This window comes from Hibiscus syriacus, unplaced genomic scaffold (genome assembly GCF_006381635.1).
Source record: "Hibiscus syriacus cultivar Baekdansim isolate YM2019G1 unplaced genomic scaffold, ASM638163v2 tig00111084_pilon, whole genome shotgun sequence".
NCBI lineage: Eukaryota > Viridiplantae > Streptophyta > Magnoliopsida > Malvales > Malvaceae > Hibiscus > Hibiscus syriacus.
This window is the reverse complement of record NW_024062975.1, coordinates 426,655-450,856: the sequence shown is the minus strand read 5'-3', so window position 1 is coordinate 450,856 and position 24,202 is coordinate 426,655. Positions and strand designations below refer to the sequence as shown.

The following is a 24,202-nucleotide window of genomic DNA, read 5'->3' as shown; positions in this document are numbered from 1 at the left end:
GTTTGCTTTGCTTCCAGTCTTTGCTTGCTTGCTTTTTTAGTTATCCAATTGCATTTAAAACTTTAATAAAGCTATATGAATTTTCCCATTTGTTTATATAATAAAGCTAATTTTACTATACATCCCCAAATTATACTTAAATTCTAAATGAAATTCGTAAACCTGTATTCTACGTATGATTCGTACTTAAATATATCGAATTGAAATCCAACCCCATACACTGAAGAGAACTGAAGCTATTAAATAATTGTCATTTGAAACAAATCAAATGATTATATATGATAGATACAGATGATTTTGTGTTAAGAATGGTACAGTAAAAAGATGATATAAAGTCTGGCTGCCTTCCTGGCTCATCATCTTCTCATTCAGTCCCGCCTTGGACTCGAATAATCTCAGATCAGATAGAGGAACCTATCAATAACAAAAAAAAACGACTGGCGGCCGTTTCATACGGTAACTAAAAATATGGAAAAGGCTCGCCCAAGATGATTGTTCGAAAGCATACCAAACCAAATGGCACGGTCAATTCTTGATTAATCCGATCTTGCTCTGTTTGAACCACTTTTCTGATGGTTGTTGTACAAAGTTAAATCCACGACGACGACGGCCCGTGTTTCGTTCTTCCCAGGTAACACCGGCAATATAGTATCCCTAATGCTATCATACAAGCAATGGGAATGGCCCATCTGCCAAAACAAATACAAGCATATAAGATATGAACAGAACGGTTGAGAGGCATACAAGAACAAGCAGGTTTGTATTGAGAAGCAAGTGAAGGCATTTCTGTTGTATATTATTACCTGTCCTAATCAATGATTGGGCTATAAACAATTGTCTCCCAAGTGGCTACGATAACGTGCCACACAGGGTTGTAGTAAAGAGCCTCCGGTGACCAGAACATCCTCGTATATGTCTCTAGGAAGATAAATAGTACCCAAGCTGCCTTCTCGACCAATATGAATTTTATGATGAACCGACCGATCACCACCATGACAAGGGAGAAGGCGACCAACCAATTGAAGAGCCTTTGATTATATTCCTTGATAAACAAAGAACGTGCCTTTCCCATCATCTGCAATATACATCAAAGGAAAAACATATTATGTAGTAAAGACGTAGGATAATACGAACTCTTTCAATTCGAATGAACAATGCACCATAATTGTATCTTTTTCGTTTGATACGCAAGTTTTAAATGAAATTCCCCACTTCTTATCCAGAATTCCTTCAAAAGGATGGTATTTAGTTGAATTGAGATTACTTTGGTTTCAGCTCCACCGTTGAAGACAGAAAGAAATTTAACAGGGAAAAAGAACTTTAGTAATTTGCATTAAATCAATTCAGACTCATTTGAAATGCTATCCAGCGCTCTTAATCAATAGAATTGAATGAACCTCCATCTTTCCAGCTAAATATTTCAACATGAGGAAAGAAACAGAGAAATGAACTGCAAAGGTTCCAGATTACCTTCATCATCCTTTGCTCGTAATTTACTTTAAAAGGCCCGACACTGTAACACCCCAAACCGATGCGGGTAGCCCGATCCGATTCGGGAAGTCACATTAGGGTCACCGGAGCGACCCACCGTAAAAATAGCGGAAATTTTAAAACTTTTTATCAGAACATGTAAACTTATAAAATCATTTATCACTATTTAAAAATAAAACAGATTTCCAAACTCGTATATAAATCAAAATACAATTACATGCCCCCTAATCACAAGTACCATACTCTGCAACCACACCGGAAGAACTCCCTTACTGATGCACTGGTACAATTGTTTTAACCTGAAAAGGTGAGTAATAGAGTGAGCTTTGGAAAGCTCAGTAATACAAAACTACCAGATGATGCTACATGACATGTAGATAAATAGAAAGTCATATAATTTCCTTATTGAATCATATGTATACCAGCTTGTAGAATAATTTGGGGTTCCCTTAGAAGTTCATCGAGTAGAAGCCATGAATCTCAGTTCATAAGAAACATTTCAAAGTATGACATTTTCAGGAGATCGAATAGGATGTCTAGTGCGTTCCAACAGTATAATAAAATCATAATAGGTACAAATCATAGTCCAGTAAATCTCACAATTTCGTAAAAGAGTTTAACTTTTGAAAATCATAGTTTAAACCCTTTTCTGGTACACCATCAGTAGTTCCCAAAATTATTTTCCATATAGCTTACTTTATGCACATAGCAAAAAGAAAGCCGACTTAAGGATAGGCTATGAAGCTTGTATCCTTAAGCCCAAGTCAATAAGTCCATATAGCTTACCCTAAGCACAGCAAAGGAAAGCCGACCTAATGAAACATCTTGGGGCCCTCAAGAGTCACATTAGGCCCATTTAGCTTGATCAGAGCTATTCCATCGTAATTCAATTCCAAAATTCAATTGCACCGTGACATAAATTCCATAAATCCAAAAACATGGTAATCATATACCATTTCAAAACAAAAATTAGATAGCAACCATATTCCATAAATTGTCACATTAAATTGGTGCATCCATAAAACAATAACCAATGAATTCGGTGTACCACATATTAAAACCAATAAAACAATTCAGTAATAAGTAGGGAACACACTAGAGAATCCCAGTATTTCCAGAGGCCATTGTAGTTATCATTTTGGATAACATGAAACTTATGAAATTTGATCGAATTCCTGGAACAAGGTCCTATTGAGGAGAATCGATTACTAACCGATCTAGCCAGACATTTAATGTTGATACATTAGAATCCCACTATATTTTCGTGTGCTTTAGGAAAACGTTCAGGAACCTTTATACATAATAATTCTAAATTCAGATTTACTGTGAGTGATTCCATTACCCAAACAATCAGGGGTATTCAGGAATATACTTTAAATTCATAGGATTTCAGCCCAATTGAACCAAATGAGATATTCAGAATCTTTTCCATCTGCGTTACTTGTTTTTTTTCAAACATGACCGAAGTGATTTTAGATGAAATATAGAATCGAAGATTCAAGTCATTTACAATCTACGACTATCGATCATATTATCAAACAACTCGAGTTACACAACTCTCAAACTGATGCATGTCAACAAGTCAATTCATTATCCTTCCAGTGTATTCACTCTTTAATACCATAGTGCAGATCCATATATCATCCCCATAATCATCACTGAATAAATCTTCCAACGGTCTTTATTTCATTTCCACGTTTCAACAATATCAGGAAATACTGACGTACTTGATCCATGGCTCATAACCCATAATGACAATTCATCATGTAAGTTCAACAGTGTTTCCAAACTCATCAAATCACCTATTTAATCCTTACTCATTGATGTTACTTAGTTCGTTTGGTAAGCAAGTCTATCCCGATTACTTTAAAGTTTTCCAGAATAATTCAGACGTTTCTGAATTTCAAATACACGTTGTACTACATTTCATTTCAATTTATTCATATAATAAAGTCATTCTGGTATTCGTGGTTGATTTGACTAACGACTACCCACTTATTAGTACTGTATGCGCTCTAGAGTTGAGCTGCGCCAAGTACTTCCAGAATTATCATCGATCCAAATTTGAGCAGATGAACAAACATTCAAGTGATACTTATATCATTCAGGTAATGATATAGTACTAACGTTGGTTAATCACTTAAGTTGCGTTTCATAACTTTTACTGGTAGCACAACATCCATGTTTATTTGGATTTCTTAATTAATCCAAGACATTTACTTATTCTAGGTCATAAGGGCATTTTGGTCATTTTGGTGCTTAACATTTTTTTCTATTCATTTCAAAGCTTGAGTATATCCATTCATTCCTGAGCTTGGTGACATTCTTGAGTTATTTCCATTCCAGCGGTAATTTGGTCATTTTATAATTCTAGAATATTTCAATCATTTCCTTCCATCCGGTCTTATTATTTAATTCAATCTTATCATTTACTTCAGTCCTTTCGAACAATTCTGTCAGCAGAATACCTCCAATAAATTACTCTTCAAGTATTTACTCCTTATTCGAATATTTTCGGGTCAAGTGTCTTCTCAGATTTTACAAACGGAATATTATAAATTTTTCTGTACAAAGACAGGATCTTAACAATTAAATTCGTACTTAATCGAGTTAAGTACAAATCCTCAAAGTACTCTCTCATTCAGGGTCAATTCAGACTATTTTATCTCTCAAGGGCATTTTCGTAATTTCTTAACCAAATAATTTCAATATTAGCACTTAACGAAAATAATTATAATTTAGAGATCCTATGATCAATTGCTTTCCCGAACATTCTTTGATTTTGAAATGATTCCTTCACAAACTCTCATAGGATTAAAACCGGTTATCCATAATTTCCAAATAAAACTAACATTTCTTATGACATCAGTAGTTATATCGGATCAATATGTCTTTTCAGAGTTATTAACCAACTTCCAGGGGCAATTCTTATCATTTTCCAACATAAGGGTAATTTCGTAATTTTACCATATCGGAGTATTCTCATAATTTTTCATCCAAGTATCTTTAACATTTAACCCTTGATGATATAAAATATAAGTTACAAATCCAGAGCTGATTTCTTTATCACCAATCACAAACTTGTAATTTAATTCTAACAATTATCAATCTCTTATCTTAGTCATTCGATCCGTATTCAGTTACAGAATTTCTACCACATTCATATCGAGTGAATAAATTATTCAACTCCACAAAAGTGACCAACATTATCTTATTCATGCATTTACCAATATCAACATGTTCCATAAAGCATAAAGAGGTAGTAAAGTATTACCTCGATTTCCGTGCAATACCGATCGACCATAAAAATTCCATTCGAATGCCTTTGATCTTCAATTCAACTTCAAATAATTCCTCAAATACATATCAACATAAATTATATCAGAAACGGAGCTTAATTGCGATAAACGGATCAAATCGGGTGATAAATCAGTGAAAGACGGCTTACCGGGTTCGAATTTGGCGAAATGGACTTCGGATTCGGATTCAGGACGTCGAAAGCATAAAATGTGACTTTTCAGAAATTTGGAATTTTCAGTCAAAATCAAAGTCAACGGGTTTGACCGGATATTTCGAGGCCTTCGGGTTCTAATTTCGAAAAACGAACAGCGGAATCGGATTTGGAACGTCGAAAAATGTCAGGATAGGTATACTCAGTCGAAGTCAAAGGTCGTTTAATGCCCGGTCAAAGTTTTGGTCAACAGTGGTCAACGACAGTCAACGGTCAACGTGTCGAGTCAACGGGTCGGGTCGGGTCAACGGGTCGGGTAAACAGGTCGGGTCGGGTAAACGGGTCGGGTCGGGTTGTGACCGGTCAAACCGGTCAACTATGCACCAAAACCGGTCAAACTGGTCATTTTTTTTCTTCCCCACGCGCAGTGGCGACGCGTGGGGGCGCGTGAACAGTGCTAAAATCCCGGAAAAATTTTTAAAAATTATTTTGAGCGATTTCGAGATACTTACAAAGCTCGGTTCACAATTTTGAACGGCGGAGAGCTCGATTTCAACAAATCAGAAACTTTGACCGCTTCACCTCCTCACGCGCCGCCGTCGACGGAGACCAAGGATGACACCGGCAAACTCGGAACGATGCAACGAACACGATGGTGCGGGAGGTGTCGTAAACAGATGACCCGATCGTCGTGAATCTATGAAAAACCAACTAAAACCGAGTTATTACCGACGATACTTCCGACTGAAATTCACGACGAACGACGATGATTCACGACGAAAGGTTTGAAGGGTTTTGTTCCTCGATTGACAACGAATACGATGGTGGTTTCGGCTCGTCGTTTGGAGGTTGGACGGCGAGTAGATCGGAGTTGGAAGTTGGGTTGTTGGAGAAGGGAAATCTGGAGTTGGAAGTTGGGTTGTTGGAGAAGGGAAATCTGGAAAATATGAAACCTGCGCACGGGAGGAGCTTATAATTCATCATATATAAGAAATGGTTAAATCATGGGTTTAGCCACTGAATTTCCTGCACTTTATAAAACGATCTGCCAACTTTAAAACTTTACAATTTAATCCCCAATGTTTCTTTCAAAATATCAATTAAATCCGCCACTTTATAATTTCTTAATTTTAGCCCCTAAATTGGGGTGTTACAGACACATTCCTGGTCAAAGCTTTCATTACATTGCTGGAAACCTGCCCTAAATTTTGCCATAGAAGGAAGTCTAAGAACTTGAAGGTGGTCCATTGTATCCTCACATCGGGTATATAGTTCTTCACAGAGCCTTGTGGACTGATATTCATTCGCCATACGGGCATACTTATACGCCTAAAAGAAAACTTTCACATTAAGAGTCAGACTTATTACTTTTAAAATCCAGATGGGCATATGAAACAGATACGAGAACACGCCTAGCAGGATAAAAAGCTGAAATCCAAGATTACCGTAAGTGGATTTCCCATAAAAATAGAAAATTGGAGAACTCAAGAAATTTCATAAAAGGTAAATGTAATATCTTCTAGTAAAACTACTCGTATGATTGTTCATCAAGTTCCCCACTAATTTTCTTACTTGCAAAATGGCCTTGTACCATCAGTAAACAAGAACTTGAAATGTAGATAAAAAGAACCAAGAATTTGAATGCCCCAAGTGAAAAAACATACTAAGTGAATTAAAAAAATATCATTGATAAAAAACAAAAGGGTAACGCAACTCAAACTGCCAGTCAATACCTCCTTCATTTCTTCATCTAGTTGCTCAGCAGATTGCTTCGCATGGTGATGGCCAAAATGCTGTTCATCAAAAGCATTCATTGCTTCCTGTCGGGATCTTTCATGGGCATCTTGTAAGGATTGCTCCGGCATAGGTAAACCTAATTTTGCGATCTTTTCATTGTACAGCTTCAAACACCGCTCGATAATACCTTTATTGAAAACCTCTACAAGAGAGCCCGTTGATGGGATCTCCCCTTTATTCAAAGCATCAAGTATCTATAAGATAAAAATAAAAATGCATATTACTAAAGCTTAAGTTGGACATCAAGTAATCACCACCGACTCGTTGAAGAATTCACTTCATAAAAACTTCAACTTAAAAGGTCTGAGAATGTGAACATAAACTAACCTGCTCGAGGAATGCAACAAATTCCTTTCCATTTAAATGCTTGCCCTGCACAATCTTTGGGCGTATGATACTAGCTACAAGTTCTTTCAGTTGATCTCTTTTCTTAACATACATGGGATCAAGGTCGTCATCCTTCAGTTCACAAAGCTTTGTTCGCATGAGATGGGGCTGTAAGTTCAAATTTCAAGCAATTAAATGCTAAATGATCAAATTTAATAATAATTTTATCCATTTACCAACAAATAACATAGATAAACAGCAAAAGGCTTATATGCATTCCATCGTCCTAAATGTCTACTAGCGCACACAAATGTCTTTGCTTTCCACACACCGCAACATAAAACAAAAGGTAAATATTGACCATTACAATGATTTCTAAAAAGTCTATGTAGATACATGATGTCGTGAGTCTGTTATAAAACATTTACATCATACACATCAAACATCCATTTATTTTTATGTTCAGAATGACAATAGCAGAGGAAAAGGGCCAAAGGGGAGAAAAGGGAAAGAGCCCGGGTAATATTTGATAAATAAAACAAACACATTCGAAACTCATACTTGTGGTAAGCTAAAAGCCGTGCTGTTATCCCCCATGACAGCTAAGGAGTCCCGAATCTGGTTAACCTGATAAAGTTTGAGGAACTGTGAAATCTCATATCCAAGGAAAAGTACATCTAGTGATAGCTTACAGGTATGGTCATGGAAGGAATAACTGATCAATATTTTCGTCCGCTGAAGATACAAAAGAGACACACCATCATAAGATTATCAAAATAATAAAGCAAGATTAGCATAAAGACGCATCTGTCCAACAATGAAGCAGTACTGAGTAAACTAACCATCAGTATTAGGGACATGTCTAAGCGCCTCAACCACCATTTCTTTCACTGATTTTCCTTCTGTATAGGTGTGTTGTGTAGCAAACACAATGTAAGTTGCAATACAATGTCCATTAGGGAGGTTACTACTCCGCAATCTTCTTGGATTTGGAGAGGTATAGCAAATAGCTTTTTGAAGAATGATTCGGAAGGTGATTGTCTTAGATCAAATGCGAGGTTGCAAGTGGGAAATGGAACATCTATTTCTTTTTGGAATGATGTATGGGCAGATGATGTTCCACTAAAGATCTTGTTTCCTAGAATTTACGTGTTTTCCCCTATTAAAGGGGGGAAGGTTGTAGAGTTTGGTAGCGTGGAATCGAGTGGTTGGGTGTGGAATGTTGAAACAAGAAGGAATTTGTGCGATTGGGAGTTGAATCAGTGGATGGATTTGATGTCTAAGCTGAAGGATATTCAACTGTCAGAGTTGGTGGAAGATTTCCTATCTTGGTCTGCAAGTGGGGATGGACTGTTTTCGGTTAAATCGTGCAGAAATACTTTTGGTAATGTGTTTGGGGGCAGTGTGCCGTGGTGTAAAGGGGAATGGCTGGGATTTGCTCCACCTAGAGTGGAAGCTTTCCTGTGGCAGCTTGCTCATCAGAAAGTGGCAGTTAAAACTGAGTTGGTTAAGAGAGGATTATCTCTAGGGGATGATATCCTATGTCCTTTTTGTAAGAAACAGGAGGAATCAGTGCAGCATTTATTCATTTCTTGTCAAGTTGTTTGGGAATTATGGAACAAAATAGTTGATTTCTGGGACTTATCATTCGTTATACCAAAAGACCCTCCTTCTCTTCTTTTTTCCTGGGGTGAGTTAAGGGAGAACTCTATGATTTGGAAGTTCATCACGGGTATCATTTTTTGGTCGATTTGGAAAGTTAGGAATGCAATGGTTTTTAATGGATCTCTCTTGATAGGCTGTCTTTATTCTTCATTGTCAGATTCAGGCTGTCTAAATGGTTCCTAGCCAAGTTTCCTAAGATATCGATACAGGAGGATGTGCTAATTGGTAATCCATGTCTAGCAGATGGGTTTTCTCTATCAAAACGTAAAGAGTGTCATGTCATAAGATGGATTCCTCCCCCAGTAGATTTTCTTAAGATGAATGTTGATGGAGCTGTTAGGAGTGATGGCTTGGGTGGTGGGATTGGAGATATTTTAAGAGATTGGAATTGCTGCACCCTTTTGACTTTTTCAGAGAAAGTTGTTCAAGGAAATCCTCCACTTGTGGAGTTAAAGGCTATTAAAAGAGGCATTGATTTATTTTTATCATCACGTTGGGAAGCAGTGGGTATGTTGATTGTCGAGACTGATTGTAAATCGGCAGTAGAATGGATTCAGGCCCCGGGTTTAGCTCCTGTTTTCTTAATGTCTATAGTCTATCAGATTTCGACTCTTATCACTGGTAAGGTACATTCAGTGAGGTGGATCCCAAGAGCGTGCAATAGGGAGGCAGACAATTTAGCTAAGAGTGGGATAGGTTGATTGCAAGGAGTCAACCATGGTTTTCTAATCTACTGTGAAGGTTTTTATGGCAGGGGGTGTTTTTAAGTCTGATGTATTGTAAAGGCTTTAAGCCAGGGGATGTTTTTAAGATTTATGTACTGTTATTGGTGTAATGGTTGTATCTTATGTAATTTTTCCGTTATTAATAAAATTCAAGGCACTCTTTTCCTCCTTTCGCTGATTAAGGAGCTTATTATCAAGCTCCTTAATCAAGAAGGGGTTTTTTTAATGAGGCCTTACATTCCTATAAAAAAAACACTTTCAAAACCCTCAGTGTCAAGGTAAAAAACAGAAGTCCGTACTCCATCAATATCCATTTCTAGTGGGGTTCCCCAAACCCAAATCCCTGATACAGAGAAGTGTAAACATCAACTGTGTAACCATTATGCAAAATTGTAATATCATTGCACACTTTTACCCTTTGTTTTTGTGTCGCGCATGTGGCCAACACCAAATTCTGAGGGGTAAACAGGAAAACCATAAACAACATGTCATAAAATAAATCTCGACTAAAAAACTAAAAGAATGTTGAAAGTCACAGCAAAGTAGCATATAGCAGTCAGAATTCACCTTCATCACAAGACAGTGAAAGAAGTTGATTTAGCAGAAAAGATTTTCCAGAACGGTAGGGACCAATGACCTGGATGTACAAATCCAAAAAGACTAAGCGTTGGATAAAAAGACCAGTGGAATTATTCTAGAAATGCAAATTAGGTAGAATTTCAAGTTTGATGTGAAACCAATTACTGCCAACAAGTTTTCACCCAGACTAACTTGTTTGAAATTAATGAAGATGTCAGTAAATAACTAAATATTGTATGATTTGAATCCGATATGTAACAAATCCTTCCACTATGATAGCTATAAATCATCAAAACTAATGATCTAGTGCATCAAGTTTCCCCAATTTACCTCCCATCAAGATTTCATCACTCATACTCGAGATGAATTTCCCAACAATCATACTAGTATTTCCATAATATCAGCATTTTTTTAATTCTTTTTTACTTGCCAGGTTGGAAAAGGGGTATGAACAGATATTACCACTTCACGTTTTGCAGTCTAAATAACAAGTCTTTCTAATTTCTTTGTTGGGACATTTGCTTTAGCAGTTCATATTTAAGCCTCATTGATATTCGGAGTTAGGAGACAAGAATAAACTGCCAATTCATACTAGATATTTGGAAATGGCATCTAAAACTTACAGCGACTGCTGAAATTGGGGTAGTTATTCTGCTGATGGCTTCCAAGCCTTCCTTAGAAAGTCGAAGCTTCGTATGACCAGGATCAGGCTCCACGATAGGAAACCTATGTGTATAAATTGAAGTAAAAGGAAAAGAAAAGAGACCAGCTTCAGATAAAGTAAACAACACTTTGTCCATTCGATAATATGTGAAGTTATTGCAAAGGCATAAACAACTAGCAGGCCAGTTCTAAATTCAAATCTGGTTCAAGAAGGCGTTTGTGAGTCACATTTAATTTACAACTGAAAAAAAAAACCTTGCCTGCAAAAGCACATATCTTTTAGCTAATACTGAGAATATGCCCAAAAAGTTGGCTGCAAGAGCTCAGTAAGTTCTATTGAAAAAAATGCAACATCATGCATAAGCATAATGTTTATTCAATGAGCTGGAAACCCAGCATCCAATGACTATAATATCATTCAGAAGAATGGATAAGAAACTCTCCCCTATATTAAAACAACAAAGCTCATTATTTGTTAATGATGCAAACCAAGCACCATCACATGGATTTCATAGCCTCAGTGTTTCACTTCTTTAGTTGCACTACTACATCACAAATTCTATCAACAAATGCTGCTTTACACTCCAAAATTGATTTGCCTCTTCATAGATAATTCCTTGTGCTTCCCGTATATAGCAGTGAAACATTAAAATAAGTTTTGGTTCATGTAAACATCACCACCAAGCAAGAAATGGTCAAAAGACTCTAAGAAGAACAAAATTGTGGATTGGTTCAAACAAACAACCGGATTTCTCAAAACATCACCGCTGAGCAAGGACCCTTAAGTGTCGATTCCAGAACCGTCACTTCACCAGAGGATCGATACTATAATCCAACTAAGCAATCGCATATTAAATTCAGCTCAAGCTCTAGTCTTTTCTTCTCAAGATTCGTTTTCTGTCATTCAACATGAAGTTTTCAATACTTAACATTCCATATAACATCAACCCTAACATCCATCATTCTTAAAGTCTATGAGAGCTTACCATAAACACAGAGGTCAACACACTTGGTTTTAAATTGCCTATCAGAACATGACTTCTAGTTATATTTGACACGGACATAAAATTAGTAATATCATAGCAGCTAGTTTTCAAGCCTAATTGTATTATACCAAATCAGGAACGCATCCGATGAAATAAATAAATAAACGAAACTTTAAGTTAATGTTCTAATTTATATATATAAGATATAAAACTAATTGGCAGCAATAGCTACTGATAAATCAACAATGTGCCAGCGCGATCTTTTAAAAAAATGCAAAAGAAAGTGTCTCGTTTCAAAGCAAATAATAAACGAATCATATCCTAATCAACTCTTAACTACTCCTTGCAATAAAATCAACCAATACAGCATCAAAGTTTAAAAATACAGAAACAAAGGGAACTTACGGTTGGTGAAAATCGTCAATTGAAGAAGACCCAGGCTCCAAAAAGAGGAGAAAATTTGAAAAAACAAATATCCAATAAGAAATCTCCATTGTTAGCAAAGATCGTTATTTTTCCAATGCAGATATAAGAAACTGTACGAACAAGGCAAACATGAAAAAAAGTGTTCAAACTAATAAAAAAAATGACTCATTTGTTTCATTGATAGTTACTCTTTAGTTTTTCACCTTTTCTTTTTGGTTTAATACCAAAATAAGTGTTCAAATTATACCCCATTTTACGAATAGGTGTCTAAAGTATTTTTTAACTCATTTCGGCGCCTAATGTTACAAACGTTACCACTTTAGGTGCTCGGACCGTCAACGTTAAAAAATTTATTTAAAATTAAAAAACTAAAATTATATATTTTATAGAAAAACATATACATTTTGAAACAACCCCAAAACTTTAAAAACACTCATTTTAACCTCTAAACGTATGTTGATCGTCGCACTTTACCGTCGATGAAACTTCAACTGGCCTCATCTCTCTCGGTGACCAAAACCTCTATGAAATTGAGATTGATCGACTGTTTATCAATGACAAACTATGTTTTATACTCCGCAAACTCTAGGATGAAAATCGCGATCTCACGTGATTTCGATGACCAATCGACAACAACTACGGCAAAATATGACTAGGAGGATAGCAGAGACTACATCGACGATGGTGATCATGGTCGAAAAAAGGTGATGACAGTGGGTTAAGGTTAGGATTTGAAGATTTTAGGGTTTTTATAATTTAAGAGAAATTAATATTTTTTATAAATATAATAATATTTAAAAAAATAAATTTTAAAATTACCAGACTGTGGCGAGTAAGTTAAGGTTAAGTTTAGGATTTGGAAACAAATCAGCCTACCACTATGCCATGTTTCACCAATTTATATTATTCAAACTATGTTTAAAAATTTTCTATTAAGAATTACATTAAACGAGTTGATTCAAACAATGTCCGCGTGCATGATAAATAACAACGTGTATTTAGAAGGGCTTGGGGAGGTTTCAATATCATGTAACAATGTAAGGTATGGCTCATAAATATACCGGTAAAGAGGACAGGGGATGGAGCGGAGTGAGCGAAGCGAACGCAACGAACATCAACTGTCCTTACAAAGAAAGTCTCGTAGAGGGGGTTACGATTATGTGGGTTGGGGGTGCGGGGGCTGCGCCTCGCGGTACGGTACAGGGTTAATTTTGTAATTATGTACCAGGGTTTTCTATTATAAATAGAGATGTAACCTAAACCTATGAGAATTGAATAAAAATTTTCTAGCGCCGCCTAAGCACCGAGGACGTAAGCACATTATCGAACCTCGTTAAAATTCTTGTGTTCTTTCGTTTACTTTGCCCGATTTATCAACAAACAATAATAATTTTCAAGTAGTCAATCAATAAAATCATCTCAGAACTCGAGAGGAACTCATGTAAAGGAAACAATGTTGGCATTTTGATGGCCAACAAAAATAAAAGCTCTCGATTCAACTCTGATCTCACTTAAATCAAATTCACCGACGTTAGCCGTTGCGAAGGCGTGGCCGGGTCGTCGGGCGGTCCCCACTGTTTTGAAACTTTTTTATGATCCTAATGCGTTTGGTTCACGAAATATAAGATTACCAATGGGAATGTAAGATTACCAGGAATATGATTATTGGTAATGTTGTATTTTGTGTTTGGTTGGTTTAGTAGGAATGTAAGATTACCGTGTTTAGTTAAAGGAATAAAAGATTATTGGAATGTATATTGGATCAAATTATCCTTATTATATATTTGTTTTTTTAACAAGTTGAAAAATATTTATATATTTTCTTTAAAAAAATTAAATTCATAAAATTTATATTTTTTTACAAAATTGAAAATATAAAAATTTTTAATGAAAGGGTAAAATTTTATTTTAACCCCTGAACTCCATATAAAATTTTAATTATATATTTTTTTTGTAAATCTAAAATAGTTTATGGATAAATTTGTTATTTAACCTTCGTATAATGTTTATTATTCAATGAAAGAATAATGATATTTTTGGGGAAAAAAATTAAGAGCATTTTAGTATAAAATGTCGATAATCTAATAATACCTAAGGAAATGGAGGTAATGACATTCCTGGTAATATATTTTAAAAAAATTTACTATTGATAACCTTACATTATCGGGAATGTAATTTTCAGCTAACCAAACTAGGGAACGTAGATTTTACATTCCCCCAACCAAACGCCCGCTAAGCTATCGAATCATGTTGCATGCATATACATCTATACACGTATAACAGAGTAGGCATTAACTTAAAGAGAGAAAATAACCTTAGTGACCAAAAATCTCAGATAATATACGATTTTGACCAACTTTTTTTGGATTTGCGAAAATGACAAACAAAATCGCAATGCGATCTCTAATTCGCATTGCGATCTCCACTATCGCAAATTCGCGTTGCGGTAGTTGAAAATCGCGTTGCGATTTTTCATTTCGTTGCGATTTTCCAAATTCGTTGCTATAGTCTACAGTTGTCGTTGCGATTTTCCAAATTCGTTGCGAAAATTCGTTGTGATAGTTTAAAAAAAAGATTTTGTTTCTTAAGAATTTTCTCTAAAAAGATAGTATCTGCGCGGACGTGTCGAAGACACGTATTACCACGACCACGACCACGACCCCGACCCGAGACAAGACGAGACGGACGGCGGCGGCGGCGCGCGAGAGTCCCCCTTGTTCTCTATCACTCAACAAGAAAGTAGGAAAACCAAGCCTTAAATACCATTCCCAATAGTGTTTCCAATACTATGTGGGATTTGAGCATTACCAACACTTGTTCCCATGTGGGATTGAGCCTTAAATAGTGATTTTATTTTTGAATGTTTTGCTTAAAATTACAATAATCGCGATTGATTGTAGATTGACTTTTAATTATGACATATTTAATCGTATAATACTAATGCAATTGGTTGCTGATTCAATTTTTTTAAGGTGCATGATTGTTAATTGTTTCCTGAATAATCACATTGTATTAGAAACAAATGTTGGTAATGCTCAATCCCACATAGTATTGGAAACACTATTGGGAATGGTATTTAAGGCTTGGTTTTCCCACTTTCTTGTTGAGTGATAGAGAACAAGGGGGACTCTCGCGCGCCGCCGCCGTCGTCCGTCTCGTCTCGTCTCGTCTAGTCTAGTCTCGGGTCGTGGTCGTGGTCGTGGTCGTGGTAATACGTGTCTTCGACACGTCCGTGCGGATACTATCTTTTTAGAGAAAATTCTTAAGAAACAAAATCTTTTTTTTAACTATCACAACGAATTTGGAAAATCGCAACGACAACTGTAGACTATCGCAACGCGATTTTCAACTATCGCAACGCGAAATGGAAAAGCGCAACGCGATTTCCAACTATCGCAACGCGAATTTGCGATAGTGGAGATCGCAATGCGAATTATAGATCGCATTGCGATTTTGTTGGTCATTCTCGTAAATCCAAAAAAATTGGTCAAAATCGTATAAAGTACAATGCAACAATCAATGTAAAAGCATTTCTTTGGGATAAAAACACTTCTTTTATAAAAATAGTGAACTAGAGAGTTGATTAATTTTGTTTTATTTTTATAAACGTATGATTACTCGATCTAAAAAGGTTAATATTTAGTAATTTTTGTTCCATTTTAATTAAGACGTGATCATTTAATATAAACGGCCGTTAAACCTTTAACGATTTTCTGATGTGGTACATTAGTAAAAAGGTTTAATTTTTACTTTCAGCCTTGAATTTTTTAAATAAAATACTAGTTAGGGTCAATTTTATAAATTCAAAGTAATTTAGGGATAAAGTTATAATTTACCCTCTTTTAATATACTTTTCTTCTTCCCTAGCTTCCCCACTTGCGCCGTCGCACACCCCTTTCTTGCTCTTCCCTCCCAATTCCCTCAACAGAACAACCCACCACCGTCACTCGTTCTGCTTCGAGCCACCAAATCACGGCGGAGCCTTAAAAAATTCCACCCCTAAGCGTACTTCAACCAAAGACAGTCACACCAAGGTAGATCACGGCGGAGCCTTAAAAAATCCCACACCCTAAGCGCACTTCCTCCGACCGGACGAGGACTTCGATTTTGAACGGGTTGAGAAAGAAGTTGAAAGGTTCTATGAAAAATTTCAATGAATTGAGACACAGGATCTCATCTGAGTACAGAGATACTGTTCAGAGAAGATATTTTACGGTTACAGGAGAAAACCCAGATAAAAAGACTCGTGATCTTTTGATTTCAACAGGTTAGTTCACCCTATTTAGTACATATGAAATAGTTGTATGAAAATTTTGACTGCAATCTGAAGATTTTGCAAACATATATAGAGAGATCGAATTTCTTTTATATGTTTAATTAACAATTGAACTTGCAAATTGTAAGTATAAAGCATTGGGTGTTTGAGAGAGATGTATTGCATATCTTGTGCAAGAGAAAATATGAACAACATTTGGGAACCTGTTTTGTGTCGACATTCTGTAGGGGAGTGTGAGATTCAAGAATTTTGAGAGCCATCTCAAGGAATTACACCAATTTTTCATGGACATGGCAGTGCTGGTTCAAGCTCAAGGTGAGCAATTGGATGACATTGAGAGCCAAATGAACCGAGCGGAGAGGTGAAACTGAGTTCCTACAAACAACTAGGAACTGAGCCAAGTGAACCCAATGTTTCCGGCCAAGCAAGAGTCTTCCGTAGAGATATCTAAAGTCGAAGAAGGTAGTATACGAAGGAAAAGACGACCCGAACACGATTTATCTTCGCAACATCAAATGAGGATTTACTTGTTGCATTCGAGCACCGAGGCAGGAGAAGATAGTGCTGGGAAGAAAACAGATAAAAAAAAGCGCTAATTAATATTTTTATCCTTAAATTATTTTGAATTTACAAAAATATTCATGATTAATTATTTATCTAAAGCTCACAGGTTGAAAGAAAAATTAAATTGTAAGATTACCACATTTTTTTTATGATTATGCTTCTTTTTGTTAATAGACTTCTGGGAAACATTCACCTTTTTTCCTTTCAATTAAGTGTCAGTTTATGAAGCATGTGATAATCATATATGATATATCAGACATATTATTAAATTGTTTGTTCTGAACTGCAGTTCTCAAGATACCATGGTGGACCTCCGAGGCAAAGAAACGACAAGTTTTGGCGCACATTAGGGGGAGCATATAGTCAGAAATCATATGCGCGGTACAAGAATAAACGCTTTAACTTGAGAGAAGAAGAGATTTCATTGAAACCGATGCGAGCGAGTTGATTTAGTTTTAACTTTCGGTGGATAAGGCGACAAATGTAACATTTTCATAAAATATATTATATGCATCAGAGGCTAATGGAGATGCTTAATCCAATACAAAAAGAATTCAAAACTTTTGGAACCAAAAGAGTGATCTCAATAGGTGGGATGCCCAAAACTCGAATATCTTTAAAGAAATGCTAAAAAAAGTTCAAAGCTTTTGATGTTGTAATCAATTGAAATTGAAATCAAGGAAGCCCTGTGAACTTGTTCAAGTCGCTGCATTCCAAAATTCAACCCATTTAAGTTGATATCACTTAAACAAGTTTCAAATCCGAGTTTTTGTATATAACAAAATGTCCACTGAGAAACCAACATCTAGAGTTCTTCCCAAACCTCACAGGCTTTATCTGAAACTGACGTAGTAGTCGTAATTAGAATTATTGAACTTTCGGGCTCGGTCCCATGTCATTCGCTAAGCAAACGTAAGATGGGAATGGGAATATATTATTAACACTTCAGCCAAAACCGTGGATCATAATGAAGACAATGGTAACATAGAGGTATTTCAATGTTCAGGCTACACCAAAACCATGAACAAGATCAATTCAATCCCAATCACGTAGGCAGGGCAAGATTACTTAATGCCATTAACAAAATACCTAGTAGGGGGGGAGGTATTATCAGTTGAAGCCATTAAAGAATAGCTTACTGCCTTAGGCCTCCTAACCTCAATTTCACAGCGCTAGAGAACGCACGAGCCAGCTCCTTCCATCATAAAATTCAGTACCTAAGAGAAAACATTATTCAATATCACAAACTGGTAAACTATAATAAGCATAAAAAATAAGGCAAAGCACAAGTGATGGGTCTCTACCTTTTGTTCCTGTTTGTTCTGACTCTACAGTTCAAAGATGAAGAATATGAGATAAGAATTAAGAGACCTACACTCGGTTTCAAGATGAAAGAAGAAAGGGCAACCAGCTCAAGAACAAAATTCTAGCTTGTCTTGTTTATCCATTTATATAACAATCTGATTTCATATTAATTGTAAAAATCAGAGATCAACCCTTACATATAAAAAACAGAAGGGGATTTAAGCAGTTAACCATAGTATTTGGTTCTGTAATATCCCAAATGGGAAAACAGGGGGGGAAAATGATCAGTCAAAATTCTCTTGGTTCATCTTCCATTACTGAAGCTAAACCGGTCACGATCTTAATCCCAGTCTGTGAGCTCTTGGGTTTTGATTCAGGTGGCTTCCACTCATCTTTCTCCACCTTTTCCTCCCCTTCGTCCTCAGAGCTCTCAGACAAAAAAAATATGGACTCGCCCAACTCATCATCTTCAACCGAGTTTTTATCATCGGAAATCAATTCGATAATAGGTTGGTCTTTATCCTTGGTTTTGGCATCGAATTCAGAATATTTAAGTATCCCAATTGTGGGTGCAGGCGTGGATGCAGGAGCAAGTGAAGGTGTTGCTCGGTTACAAGGAGAGAGCCACTTGGCGCTGATATACTCAGCTTTGCGCCATGGAGGAACATGCATTCCCTTCTTCCTCAGGCTCTGCTTAGCGGCCTCGGAAACAATAGCAATTATCTTCTGGAGACGATCAGCTTTGCCTACAAAGATGCAGGGAAGCATTTGAAGGATTGATTTGTATGTCTTTGTTGAGCGGGCAATTTCAAATTCTGATCGGAAATCAATGTCGATCACCAATCTCTCCCCGTCAATCATCACATCAATGTATTCATATTCCCCTGCTTGTTAAAATAACAAGCTATTGTCATTTCAGTAATCTAAAAAAATTGTAAATTCAAACCACAACAGAGAGAAATGGATAGCACAACTTTCCCAGATTTATAGAGATGTTTCTAGAAAAAAAGTCGAGAGAGAGAAATTACCGGCGGGATAAGAGGGAGATTTTTCCCAACGAGATTTGCAAATAGAAGCATCGTATCCAACAGCCAGTAACCCATCAGTAACAATCCTCCTGCAGAAATCATCTTTTCGTTTAGAAATTTTGTTATTCTCCATAATCTTCGCTGTGTAAGCTTGCAAATTCCTTTCATTCACACTCCCACAAGGAACCAAACTCTATTCCATGAAAAATGAAAAAGGATAAAAACAAATTAGAAATATATGATATCGCTTACAACAACAACAAAAAACTGTTTTGAACAAGGAAGAATTATTGCTTTACCTTTAGAACTTCAGATGTTTCAGCCGAAGAAGTGAGACTGGAGTCACTGAAACCGAAGCCATCCATTTCGTCTTCGGAGCTTTCGTTGCAGTTACGATTGAAGCATTTAGGGCGGTTACGATTACACCTAACCGCACCAGATTGATGTTTCTCGTTGTTCTCTTCGATGAAATTTTGCACCATCTTCGCCAAGCAAACGGAGTTCGGCTCGAACTCCGTCGCGCATTCTTTACTGAAAGGCAGCTCATCGGCTGCAACGGCATCCACCTTCTCCGCCGAGGAATTCCTCAGAACGCTAGGAAACGGGCGCTCGAACAACCTCTTTAACCGGGATTTCACCACCGGTTTTACCGTCTCCAAACGAGGCGGTGCTACCAATTCTGAAGGGCTGAAATCGATAGGTTGGATCTTCATTGGGAAAGGCATATTTCTCAGCTCTGGTAAAAAGAAATGTAAACAAAAACAAAACAAAACAAAACCCCTCTTTTGCTTCCACCGGTACCCCGACAACACTTCAAACTCTTTTTGATTCTCCGCTTCAATAACGGTAAGACGTATGGCTTTGTGATGAGATCAGTCAAACGCAATCAACACAGAAATTCGTAAAATCTTAAGTAGATGGCCAAAAATCAATGCTATTCACCAAGACTCGAGTCACAAGCCTGATTATTATTTACTAATTTGCCTCTATTTTTGCCGAAAAAAGTTTCAAATGACTTCAAAACTCTTCTAAATCTAAGTTGTTTTTGCTTAAAGGTTTTAAATTTCTTTTCAGATACGGTTAAAGTTCCCGAAATACGCGACGGCACGAGAATGTAAAGAGATCACCTTGGAAATTCACGCGACTATCATCAGTGACCAGTGGCTCCATCTTTATTTCTCCGACGAGCCTATTCGGTTTTCCGATGAACAATCGCCGGGGTAATAACGGTATTTAAGAAAAACGATGAAATAAAAGTGTTGCAGAGAAAGCGTGAAAATGGAGGTGGAAGTGTTGTTTATTCGTTTGGCATTGGCGGTGGAGGGCATTATAAAAGGCCAGTTATCATTGCTGACGATATTTTTACGGTCACGTTAAAATCCTACGTGGCGGACGATTGAACCCATTGATTTGATGGGAGCGTGTCAAACAGTGAACCCGGTCCGGTTCTTTAGAATAGGTTAGAGCATGATGCCACGTATAGGAACTTGAAGATAAGGTGCCAGTTGGAAATTTCTTGCTGCTCTTTGACTATTATTCTTTTATTATTTAATAAAAAATTGATATTACCAGTTTTTTAGATAGGTGTGAATGCTGTTTATTTTTAATAAAATATTTTGTTTTTAAAATATATTCTTAAATACAATTAATTTTAATTACTTATAAATGTATAAATAAATATTTTTAGGAAATTATATTAAAACAATAATTTAAATAGTCATAATTCATAATTGAAATAGTGTTATCAAGAGAGATAGAATTTAAGCATACATTTTTTAATATAAATAAGAAATAAATATTTATATAAATATATTTATTTGTAAAGATCAATATGATTAATGATTATAAGTGTATAGATAAAATACTTATACATGCACGAATCAAGTGGTCTCCATAATAAATGAATTATTGTTATTTTTTTAATATTCAATTTCGAGCACTAATATCAGATGTTTGAGCGTTCAATGTTAAAATATTGATAATTATCTTTAAACATATACTATCTTACTCATATTAATAAAAAAAATTAAGCATAAAAAATTGATTATAAATTCAGATCTTAAGTAATAATTTTAATTGTTTATTTAAATATTTGTATAAAATAAGCAAAGATAATAAAATCATTGAATTAATATTAAGTATTGTTGTTTTAATTATTTCTCTGCTGAATTCATGTCAAATTGATTTCTTACATCTATTCAATTGTATGCTTTATAATAAATATAGATATAGAACGATAATAAAATTATAAATTTGTTGTATTTTTTATACACAGAATGGGTTTATCCTATATATTATTTTGTTTTCAAAAAAATATCCCAAACAAATTTCAGTTTTAATATCAGCTAAAAATAAAATGATATTAATATCATTTATAAATATACATAAATTTTATTATTAATTTTTTAAATATGTAATTAATTTTAAAATATATTAATATTGTGAAAAAACTAAAATTGAGATACAATTAATTTAAAAGGTTTTATATAGTAATATAATATTTTTTTTCTTTTTAAAGTTTTAGGTTGGTTATAAGCCGAGACGGATGTATATGGCCACATAGGGGTCAGATGTATATATATTATTTTAGACTAGATATTTAGTATAGTTAAATATATTAGAAAAATAAGAAAAAAATAAGAAATTTTGCATTCTCATTATATTAAATAGAAGAGTATTAAAATTTTTAGACCTCGTTTTTAAATTTCTGAATCCGCCACTAATTATAAGGTGTTATTCGTTTAGAATCTTTGTTAACTATCGATTATTGACAACACATACATATCTTATATACGTAATTTCTTGATAGTATGATCTCCATAAAAAAATTAAAAGGATAATTTGGAATTTATGTAGAAATGTCTAGAATTCATGCATACATGTACTAGATAGAGTATATAATCATGAGAAACGTGTGTGGGTAGGATTGTCATTTCATCAGAAAAAAAAAAGGTATGGTAAAGTGGTAAAAGGCTATGATGTTTACTTTATCGTACTCGGAAATTATCTTTTAAAATTGAAAACAATTTATATATTTTTTACTTGTAATTCGGTCTACTTTATGTAGAAATGTCTAGAATTCCTGCATACATGTACTAGAGTCTAGAATCATGAGAAACTTGTGTGGGTAGGATGGTCATTTCGTCAAAAAAATATGGCAAAGTGGTAAAAGGTTAAGGGTTAAAATCAGCAAAGTGGATGAGTAAAAGACGGATCCACAAAACAACGACTGTTTCTTCTGTTGGTTCAAAAATGGGTTAAGTTGGGGGTGTTAAAGTAAAACGGAAGACTCTATGGGGGCTAAACAGGAAAAGCAGTGGAAGAGTAAAAGCGGCTAATGTATGTCGTTTAGTTAGGGCACGTGGCGCTATTACGACAGGGACAATATGTTCGTCTCTCACTACACTTGGATGTGATTTGATGTGGCCACCTGTCGCATGACTGGTTTTTAGAAACCGTTGGATTAGTTCAATCCTGAAAGCACGAGACGAATCCCCGCCCTTCATTTTTCAATTTATTTTAAAATAAAAGGACAAATAGAAAATAAAAGAGAATCCTCGTTACTTTTTAATATAATAAATATAGGAAATCACAAAAGGGCGAATTTTACGAATTATATATTTGATTCGTTAATAAATACGACATTTAATTTATGTTTTGAAACTAAATTAAAAATATTTCTTCTTTCAAATATTAAAAAAATAAAATTTATTATTGTTGGGATCGTCGATACATTCCATGACACAGTGAAAAATTTATCCGACGGTTTCATAGGTGACCCATATACGAAAATCAAAATCGAGAGAAAGGGATGTCTGATTTACCTTAAGTTCTTAAAAAAACACCAATACGACAGTGTAGTCACGAATAGTTCAAATCCTAAGCCTCTACGAAAATATCTCGACCTCTACTCAATTCCCCGATTGAGAGTACTTTTTTTCTCTCAAAAACTATTTTAAAATATTTTGTTTGAAAGATTCAAGCAGCTGCTAGACCATCATATTCTATTTATAACATTTTGTCCTAACTCTTAGGGTTTTATTCCGAATTTAATAAAAGTATTATAATTGTCTAATTATATTATTTTAATATAAATTTAGTATTTTATGTATAATTAAAATTACACATATATGAATATATATATATATTAATATTAATTATACTTTGATTCATGTACAATAAAATTGTTCATGTGTAACTCATTTATAAATTGTTCTTTTCAACCCTAGGGTACGACTCTGTAGGTTCCTGTAAAATTAGTAATAATTATTAAAATCATTTTAATATTACAAATAATTAGTGACATCTAGTAATATCACTGTCACCTAAGCTATAGGAAGTCATGATTCGACATAATATTCGTGATAACTCTTTTAATGTATTATATCCTTTTGTCATTTATATCTAAAACAGACACAAGTATTAGAATAGTCATACTTGTATAACCCATCTATTATTATTTGATATCTAAAGTAAACTATAATTAACGAATAATTTGTGATATCTCATATCAACTTATTTGAGCATATCCATGCATTTCTAATCTCACTCAATCAAGTGGTTTGTAATATATTTCCTATTATGTAAGAATGACAAATCCTATCTTAATCATTCACACTCTACTACATATATTGTGACATGTTCAATATCAGTTTTTATAATACAACCAGTTACGGACCATTTATAACTATATCAAAACATACAACAATATATGTTAATATAATAATGATCTCAAGTCTGAGGATCATACGTATAGTCATCATCATGAGTAATGTTGTGATCATCAAATAATAATCAAAGACATATAAGACATATGTTTGTAGTGGATTAATCCAATATGTCTCTCTAACAACAAACTCATGCATTAATTTTGACATCTTTATGTCAATGACAACTCATTATCACCAATCAACAACATA

At 35.1% G+C, this 24,202-nt stretch overlaps 1 protein-coding gene and 1 pseudogene across 2 annotated transcripts; both read right to left on the bottom strand.

The window, feature by feature from the left end:
- Window positions 1-228: 228 nt before the first annotated feature.
- LOC120152032 lies at window positions 229-12,244 on the bottom strand (annotated as a pseudogene).
- A 5,584-nt stretch (window positions 12,245-17,828) lies between these two features.
- LOC120152094 lies at window positions 17,829-20,576 on the bottom strand. 2 transcript variants are annotated; one of them, XR_005518656.1, is made up of 4 exons: window positions 19,583-20,576; window positions 19,284-19,476; window positions 18,255-19,139; window positions 17,834-18,167 (listed from the first exon to the last, which is right to left on the bottom strand). XR_005518656.1 is itself a non-coding variant. In XM_039164386.1 (3 exons), the coding sequence occupies exons 1-3, from the start codon at window positions 20,006-20,008 to the stop codon at window positions 18,544-18,546; spliced, it is 1,215 nt and encodes a 404-aa protein (XP_039020317.1). In that variant the 5' UTR covers window positions 20,009-20,576; the 3' UTR covers window positions 17,829-18,543. The 2 variants fall into 2 exon arrangements, 1 of the variants encoding a protein (XP_039020317.1); XM_039164386.1 differs by having other exon boundaries at window positions 17,829-19,139.
- Window positions 20,577-24,202: the final 3,626 nt, after the last annotated feature.